At 30.0% G+C, this 8,217-nt stretch overlaps 4 protein-coding genes across 4 annotated transcripts; 1 reads left to right on the forward strand and 3 right to left on the reverse strand.

The window, feature by feature from the left end:
- Window positions 1-483: 483 nt before the first annotated feature.
- On the reverse strand, window positions 484-1,792 carry LOC100749611 (signal peptidase complex catalytic subunit SEC11A). Its single transcript, XM_003493150.4, has 4 exons — window positions 1,607-1,792; window positions 1,400-1,509; window positions 924-1,073; window positions 484-837 (listed from the first exon to the last, which is right to left on the reverse strand). The coding sequence occupies exons 1-4, from the start codon at window positions 1,652-1,654 to the stop codon at window positions 603-605; spliced, it is 543 nt and encodes a 180-aa protein (XP_003493198.1). The 5' UTR covers window positions 1,655-1,792; the 3' UTR covers window positions 484-602.
- LOC105681472 lies at window positions 1,767-3,685 on the reverse strand. Its single transcript, XM_012391218.3, has 3 exons — window positions 3,196-3,685; window positions 2,889-3,103; window positions 1,767-2,812 (listed from the first exon to the last, which is right to left on the reverse strand). The coding sequence occupies exons 1-3, from the start codon at window positions 3,498-3,500 to the stop codon at window positions 2,349-2,351; spliced, it is 984 nt and encodes a 327-aa protein (XP_012246641.1). The 5' UTR covers window positions 3,501-3,685; the 3' UTR covers window positions 1,767-2,348.
- Window positions 3,679-5,638, forward strand: LOC100749731 (ELMO domain-containing protein 2). Its single transcript, XM_003493152.4, has 2 exons — window positions 3,679-3,826; window positions 4,366-5,638. Exons 1-2 carry the CDS (start codon window positions 3,780-3,782, stop codon window positions 5,261-5,263), a joined length of 945 nt encoding a protein of 314 aa, XP_003493200.1. The 5' UTR covers window positions 3,679-3,779; the 3' UTR covers window positions 5,264-5,638.
- Window positions 5,639-6,053: 415 nt separating this feature from the next.
- Window positions 6,054-8,037, reverse strand: LOC100749933 (thioredoxin domain-containing protein). The gene is made up of 6 exons (XM_003493153.4): window positions 7,639-8,037; window positions 7,125-7,313; window positions 6,900-7,038; window positions 6,650-6,811; window positions 6,410-6,535; window positions 6,054-6,318 (listed from the first exon to the last, which is right to left on the reverse strand). Exons 1-6 carry the CDS (start codon window positions 7,766-7,768, stop codon window positions 6,180-6,182), a joined length of 885 nt encoding a protein of 294 aa, XP_003493201.1. The 5' UTR covers window positions 7,769-8,037; the 3' UTR covers window positions 6,054-6,179.
- Between the last annotated feature and the right edge of the window lie 180 nt (window positions 8,038-8,217).

The raw sequence follows: 8,217 nt of genomic DNA on the forward strand, positions 1-8,217 counted from the left end.
TTTATTCTTTCTTTTATCTTTTATACAGAATATTTATTGATTTTATGATCTCCCAATATCGAAAATAAGCGTAAATTAATTACACTTGCTACCTGTTCAGTGATATAATAATTTTTACATTATAATTAGAAAATACTGTAAATGCGATTACAAATATAAAATATTGAAACTCTTGATATTTGTATAATATATTATATTGTTAACGAAAATTTTTTTAAATAATTTATGAAACGAGTTAATGAATGTTTGAAAAACAACATTAGTATTAATTGAAAATAAAAACGTTTGTACATTTAATTTTGCCAATAATGGCAGAACATTATTTTTTAATACAGTACAAAAGTACTGTTGTTTTACACATATACCTTAATATTTTCTTATTACTATTGTAAATATACATACAATTCTGCAAAACTATTATATTATTAACCTCTTGCATAACAAAAGGTTCTTCAAGTGGTACGAAATCAACAAGACATAAAATCACATTGTACATAGCTTCACATGTGTATTTGAGTTATGAATTAGGATTTAAATTTACAATGCACTTTTTTTGTAAATGTTCAGATAGTCTATTTCATAACTTCCCATATGAAATACCCTTATTCTCTGTGTACCAAAACATATAATCCCAAAACTGATAATACTGCATATTTAAATTTGGGATATTCATTCATACATATTGTAACCATTCCTACATATGGCAAAAAACCCCTTGCTCTGCCAACAACGTCTTTATGTGTCAGCCATAATTGACCAGCTGCATATAAACCTCTATCGTCAACAGAATTATTATCACCCTTTGTTAGAAATTTAACAGTATTATTTTGATCGCCCCTAAAATACATAAATTATTTTTTTTAATAATTCGATGTATACCTACCCTTTATTCTTGTTGTCGTTAATATTTAAAAGATACTTACTTCTCATGTAGTTTAAGTACTCTGTGTACAATTGGAATATCTCTACCCTCAACTTTAAAAACAACAATTTCTCCTACCCTGACTGGTTCATCTTGGTAATTGGTTAAAAATAACAAATCTCCCCTATGGAAAGCTGGTTCCATACTACCACTATAATATTAAAATTTCCATGCATAAAAAATCATGTTTTAAAATACTGAAACGCTAAATTAAATCTATAAATTATGCAAAAAGTATAAAATTTAATGTTCCTCTATTATTAATATTATCACACAACTTATGATTCTTAAATAATACGAAATGTATAATCACTCCAATACGTAATGATCCATTGAACAAAACATTGTTAACAATATATAAGAAATCGACAGTGTGTACAAAATTTAATAGAAAATCAATAACATTACAATTTAAAACTAGAACTATTCGCGCGAAAGATGCGTCAAATGTAACTATTAGGTTAAGTATTCAAATACCTGAGAACGACCACGATCGGACTTTCACTACCTGTTACAACCATCAAGCCTTTCCATATCATCAGAGCAGATGTAACGATCATACCAAAACTTAACATCTGATACAGGAACTGTAAAAGGAATCGAAAACAGTGATAAAGCCTATTTATCGACCATATGTGCTCACTCTAAGAATCTACGATAATTCGAACGAAGAAATTCGTTTACCTGCCGTTTATTCATTCGCCGCACATCGTCGAATATAGATTGCAACATTGTCACAACTATTTTTTATAAAATTACGATAACCAAGTTAAACAAAACAATTTGAACTTTATTCTGCTTGAACACAACCGGCAACAACCAGTAAACGTATCGTTCAACGTACCACGTCACGTAAACAATGAATAAGGAACGTTGGAACAATTGGAACGGTCCAAATGGTATAGTCCACATCCGTTAGTGAACGAAGGAACGCGCGCGGTAACACTTTTGAATAACGTACTTCAGATATTTTTCACAATAAACGATATACTTTTACGTATTAGTTCTCAAATATTGTTTTAAACAAACCAATTTGCATCAAAGTTGTTGTACAATTGTAGTCTTGCAAAATTATATAGTATGTATCGGTAATTCTTCAAAACTTTTGCAATCACTTTCCCATATCCGTAGCCCCTAGAGAAGGGTAGACATTTTGCTTTAATTTGAATGTAACTGCATTATCAAAATTTCTCATGATGAATGGAAATATCCTTCACGGAGTAACAACATGAAATAATGTAAAGGTATGTATATTTTTTTACGATAGATTATTTATTTATTCAAAATGGTATCTAAAATTAAAATTTAAGATTTATGTAAATTGTAATTCTGTTTCTAATATGTGAGAAGTAATACGAATATGTGTATATTAAATGTATCCCGAAAACGTTGAATTAAAAGTATTATTATAAGTATGGGGAGAGATTTATCCATAAAGTTTATCTATTTTTGTTGGATCGTCGGATTTGAATCGAGCAACGAATATTTCTGGTGCCATATTGACTTCCGCGTCTATCTTTTGCAATGTGTGACGATTGAGCATATTATTCTCATTGAAAGTATTGAGTTTCTGGACATTTGCAGCAAAATCGGTTCTTCTGATCGAATCACCATGGTTTTCTTCGTCGAGATACCATTGTGATACCATTTCTTTCAGCGGTTGCAAATGATTCACATTTTTTTGAACTTTCTCTAATTCCTCGTTACAAAGTCGTTCCACTTCCATCAATTTCTGCTTATACGCGTTTGCTATCATTTTCCATCGGGCATTATAACGCTTTTCCGCCTGAATAAATGAGTATTCGTCTTGATATTTAGCCAAACGTTTCTCATATTCGAGTATTGTCAATTCTCTGAACGCATCCTCTGATGAGATATCTAAAACATCCCCTGTACCATAAATTAATTAGTCCGTTATTAAAACATTATTCAAATATTTTACATCTCGTTTCCTAAGAAAAATTACCCAGATTGTTAGATAATGGCGATTCGGCAGCATAGGCTGCTGCAGCTGCACGTGCGGCTGCAGTTGCTTCTTCCAAAGCCAATGCATCATCCTTTTCACGTAAAAATTGCAATTCCCCTTTTTCTTTTTTCCAAAGTTCTATTTCCTTCCTTAATTCTTCCTTTAAGTTCCTCATTACTTCACTGAGCGACTCTATTCGCTCCCGAAGAATGTAGCTGTTAGTTATGAAAATTATTCAATATAACGTGTGATATTTTTTTTTTTTTTTTATTTAATTGACAAAGGTTTTTTTTAACATAGTGTGTACTTTAAATCTTTATCGTCTTGGCCATCTTCTACTGACTGCGCGCCCTCTAAAATCACCGAGTCTTCTGGCTGTTCAAGAACAGCTGAGAGCTTTTCTAATGAATCATCATTCTCATTCTCAGAAACACGATCATAATTTGGCAACATGCTTCCTAGATCCAATGTTAAATCGACGTCCGCTTGATCCTTTATCCTTTGCTCCTCATTGGATAATTCTATGCATTGATTGTCAACATTTTGAATGCTGTCGGTATTACTTGAGCTATCTGTTGAAATTTCTGTCGAAGACTCATGCTCGTTTTCCATTTATGATATTTTCTTAAAATTACTGATTTGACAAACTTTCTAATCAATGATGGATTATTTAAAACTCTGGTTGACTGAAGTTATTTCACTTTACATACGTCATTTTTTGATATGACATTGTTTTTTCATTATGTCTAAGTTACTATAAAAAACTTGATTCCATATATGTTTATAAATATCGTACATTTGTAAGGGTAGATATTCAAGGTGATATAGTAATTTTATACCAATTGCCTTATAAGGAAGATAAAAATATTTAAAGTCACTTCACGATTGTCTATGATGCTTCGCTCTAAAAGAAAATCTCCTAACTCTATACAACGTGGGTATGTGTGTTATATTGAATTTTTGATACAGGATGACTGTACCGGTAGTGAGTAGTGAGTGACCTCTTCTGCTATCGGTACTATGTTGATTTAGTAGGTTATTATTGATTTCTCTTTACTCAAGTTAAATATTTAAGAAATCTCAATGATTTTTCTGTAATAGCAGCATAGAAGTCGAAAGTTTGTTAATTATAAACAAACTGAACAGATTAGTTTATTTTTCATGTACCAAAATTAAACTTTCTGTCATACATGTATATTAGATACATTATTGCACAGGTTATGTGCATTGATTTTAATTGTAATGGTGAAAAGAGGAAAACGTATTTATCGAAATACGTTTCAAAGTGTTAATTTCCAAGTCTCATTATTTTAAATTAGTGACAAAACCTGTATATGTCGAGATACGATGACAGGATGAGGTTAATTAGCACTTGAATATAAAAAAATTTTGTACTTGAATTTTTCCTGTATCAAGATTCTTAATTGTCAGGAAACATGTTTATATACTTCTGGTCATTGGTGTGCTGGTATTTCAGACCCATTGTAAAATGGTTATTAAGGCACACAACACGAATGTGTGAACTTCAAAGAATTTGTTATGGAGAATTACCTGGAGCACCGAGAACATTAGCTGTAGAAGAATCTCTTAAGTTATCTAGGAATGCTAATATTAAAACTCTTATAGTCTACTTGAATGATCTCGCTGATCAGTGTGCAATCACAAAACAGACAAAGCAAAAAATTTTGAAGGAAGCTATTATAACCATATTGGTGACTAAGAAAGTAAATCCAACAGCTCACCCTGACTTTGCCAAGTCATTTGGTAAATGTATAGAACTAATTTGGGGTTATAGACAACTTTGTGTGGAATGTGAAGAGCTTAGAAAAACACCATATGATGCTGACAATTCTGAGCATGAGTTCCAACTATTAAAATTATGGAATTTGTTGATGCCTTATGAGCCTTTAGATGCTAGAGTTACCAAACAGTGGCAACACATCGGCTTTCAGGGTGATGATCCAAAAACAGATTTCCGTGGAATGGGCATTTTGGGATTAGAAAATCTAGTTTATTTTGCTCAAGAGTATCCCAGTGCTGCAACACACGTGTTATCACATTCTACACATCCACGTTATGGTTATGCTTTTGCCATAGTGGGCATAAATTTAACAAGCATGGCTCTAAGATTATTAAGGGATGGAAGTGCCAAGACTCATATTTATAATTCTTCAAAGGGTTTTCCAACAATTCGCGCATTTCATCAACTTTACTGTTATCTTTTCTATGAATTTGATGGATTTTGGATTGATTCAAAACCAAGCAATATGATGGAATTTTCATCCATACAAGAAAAGTTTGAGAATAGTATCAGAATGGCATTAACTGATTCATCTACTGTCTTTAGGATAAATATATCAATTGATAATGTTTAAAATAGATGCAATATTTTATGTTGATAAGTCTAAAACTATCACAGAGAGTGAACATTTTCTCATTACAATGCACAAAGCTACTAGTAGCACGGAGTATCTTGTGAGTGAATAGAACATCATTATTGCAAATTATGAAGAATATAAAATATAAAGCAAAACATAAATATTCTGAAATCATTAAGTTACAGAAAAATACAAAGAATCTTGATGCATTTGATATTATATTTTTACTTTATTTTTCTACTAGTAATAAAGGAAGTATATGTCTTACCTAACGAATGTGAAGGGGTTCACATATAAATTCATTTAAAATCATTTATTTATCATAAATAAGTTAAAGTACAACGTTTACCCAAATAAATATATTACTTTCAATCTGCTTTTATTTAATTTTTTAAATAGGTATATGTAAATATAAAATTTTATCATAATTTTTTTATATGGATTCAGATGACTTTCTTGGGGAAATGCATATCATTTTTAGTAGATGCCATCCTGTGTGTAACAGCAATAATTTTTATTCAAAAGTATTTATTGTAAAACATAGAAAACATTTGTGTTAAAAAAAGATTAGACTTGCAGTGATTATTATACATATTTTATACAAAATAAAAAATGCAATTGTTAGAAATAAAATATATATATATACATATATATATATATATATATATATATATATATATGTTTTTGTATCTCTTTAGAATATTCATATTACGGGAACTGATCAAATATATATATAATTATGAAAATAAAAAATTATGCGAGTTGTTAAAAGTATAAAAATAAGAGATTCACTGTAATTAAAAACTTTATTCATCTTATCTATGTATATACATACATTGTGATTTGTATAAAATCATGATCAATAATAACTTGAGACAGGACCCATAATATATGTCTTTGATACACGAAATGGCTAGTCCCTTTTTTGTGCCATTTCAGTTGTGCGTCTGAATTTAAAAGCTACGGAAATTATAATAAATACGCCGATCGCTATGCTACTGATCCATGGATTTACATGTAAGAAATTCGCAATTGTTTCTCCAAGATCATCGCTGAAACGGGAACATATTTATATCATAATTGTATTACACTAATATCTGTGTACAAAAACTTGAATCTACTAATAAATGTGTTCAAACTTACAGTCGTCGTTGTGGTACTGGGACAGTCTCAGCATGTGCATTTTTGTAATATTCTTTTGCAAATGATGTAAAAGAATTAACGTCGTATTTTGGAATCTGATAACGATACATTTTACCATGTCTAAAGCTACAAGTACAAAATAAATTATGTTAAATATTAAAACATCAAATTGTATCATTAATTCTGTTTATCATTATAGCATCTTATGGCGTGCTTACTATTTATCTCTTATGTACTTACAATATAAATTCTGGAGTTTTATAAACATTAAATCTTCTTGCCGTGGATGCTCCAGTTGTGTATTTGTTGATACGTGCTACATTAACCCTTCGTTTTAGTTTTGCACCTACAGCCTCCCACCTTGGAATCAGTCTACTACATTCCACACAGTCTGTACTGCCACTGTTTTTGTAAAAGAATTGTACTTTAAATATCTGCCGAATAAGAAATATGCATACATACAAAACATTATGGGGAACCTAAGACTTACAACATAACAAACCAATCCCCGGTTGTAGCTCCACTACTTGCTTGTGTTAGATGTTCAAATGTATCATCAGTTAATTCCTTCACTGTAGGTTCCTTGTTTTCACTGAACATAGTTAAAATTTCTTCAGCATTCAGAGGTCCTAAAAAAGGTGATTAAATGGGAATTAATAGGTTAATAAAAGCATTTTTTATTAAGATATATTGTTTTTAATATTAATGACTATACCATCATATAATAAAGGCACACCATGCCTAAAGAACACAAGTGCTGGTTCTTTATCGTCACTATAGACACGAAGCAATTGACTGTCAATAGCTTCCACAACCCCAGTAGATAAAGAATTTAGATCTTGTATTAAACGAATCATTTCATTCTTATAGTTATCACACGTTGTGCATTGACGCTGTTTGCTTGCTGTAAATATTATCCGTATTTGAGCATTTTACATATAAGAACTGCTAGTTAAATGAATTATAATTTTTAGCATGAAAGAGTCAATATATAGGAAAAAGAAATTTAAAAAAAGATAGAAGTTCAGTCAATAGGTTATGCCAAGATTTCTTTAAAGGAATGAATTTTATCAAATTTCTCACTAAAAATATTATTTTTATTACGATATTATATAATTAAATATTAGATATTATTTATATTATAAATAAACTTAATATCAATTATCATGAAAAACGTTCTTTAATTCTGATAAATGAAAAAATACGTGTAAACATTAATCAAAACTTACTAAAAAGTACGACTACATATTTCTCAGTTTTTATAAGATTTATAAGCTCTTCATCACTCACTGTTTCGAGATTGGCAGAGCGAACGCCAACGAAACTACATATCAATATGAAAAATATTATTTGTAACATTTCGTATTGAATTAGATCAACAATATTGGCTGGAATATTTTTACCGACAATCTGTTACGCCAAAGAGGTTAACATGTTCTACTTCTTATTTCATTCTACTCTGGAGGAATTGTTTGAAATCTCAGAAATTGTAATTTATTTTCTATTTCTGCCAACGGGTTAAGATCAAGTAGATTATGCTGTCACTCATAACTTTTCTCAAGATTTATGAAATCTTTATAATAAATAATTTTTCATAATACTACATATTAGTGTTTAATGTACATGATGTATAAAAGCAGGGAAGAATTACGAAATAATAATATTTCACCTTATTTCGTTGCATATAAAGGTGGTTAAGATAAAAGTTCAAATTTAATGTGTACAAATGTATCCATGTTCTTTTCAAATCTTTGCTAAAAGATTTTCAGAACAAGTAGCATTATTTTTTTGTACTTTATTTTTCGAAC

Source organism: Bombus impatiens, unplaced genomic scaffold (genome assembly GCF_000188095.3).
Source record: "Bombus impatiens unplaced genomic scaffold, BIMP_2.2 scf_1002, whole genome shotgun sequence".
Classification (NCBI taxonomy): domain Eukaryota; kingdom Metazoa; phylum Arthropoda; class Insecta; order Hymenoptera; family Apidae; genus Bombus; species Bombus impatiens.

Excerpts from the sequence above, each read along its gene's own strand:
- LOC100749611 (XM_003493150.4), bottom strand. The coding sequence starts at position 1,654 with ATGTTGCAATCTATATTCGACGATGTGCGGCGAATGAATAAACGGCAG. Across the intron at positions 1,510-1,606 it reads GGCGAATGAATAAACGGCAG|TTCCTGTATCAGATGTTAAG; the intron begins GTAAACGAATTT and ends TTCCTTTTACAG. Across the intron at positions 838-923 it reads GTACTTAAACTACATGAGAA|GGGCGATCAAAATAATACTG; the intron begins GTAAGTATCTTT and ends TATGTATTTTAG.
- LOC105681472 (XM_012391218.3), bottom strand. The coding sequence starts at position 3,500 with ATGGAAAACGAGCATGAGTCTTCGACAGAAATTTCAACAGATAGCTCA. Across the intron at positions 3,104-3,195 it reads CAAGACGATAAAGATTTAAA|CTACATTCTTCGGGAGCGAA; the intron begins GTACACACTATG and ends CATAACTAACAG. Across the intron at positions 2,813-2,888 it reads GCCATTATCTAACAATCTGG|GGGATGTTTTAGATATCTCA; the intron begins GTAATTTTTCTT and ends TTTATGGTACAG.
- LOC100749731 (XM_003493152.4), top strand. The coding sequence starts at position 3,780 with ATGATGCTTCGCTCTAAAAGAAAATCTCCTAACTCTATACAACGTGG. Across the intron at positions 3,827-4,365 it reads CCTAACTCTATACAACGTGG|ACCCATTGTAAAATGGTTAT; the intron begins GTATGTGTGTTA and ends CTGGTATTTCAG.
- LOC100749933 (XM_003493153.4), bottom strand. The coding sequence starts at position 7,768 with ATGTTACAAATAATATTTTTCATATTGATATGTAGTTTCGTTGGCGTT. Across the intron at positions 7,039-7,124 it reads TGTGCCTTTATTATATGATG|GACCTCTGAATGCTGAAGAA; the intron begins GTATAGTCATTA and ends CACCTTTTTTAG. Across the intron at positions 6,319-6,409 it reads CCAGTACCACAACGACGACT|CGATGATCTTGGAGAAACAA; the intron begins GTAAGTTTGAAC and ends TTCCCGTTTCAG.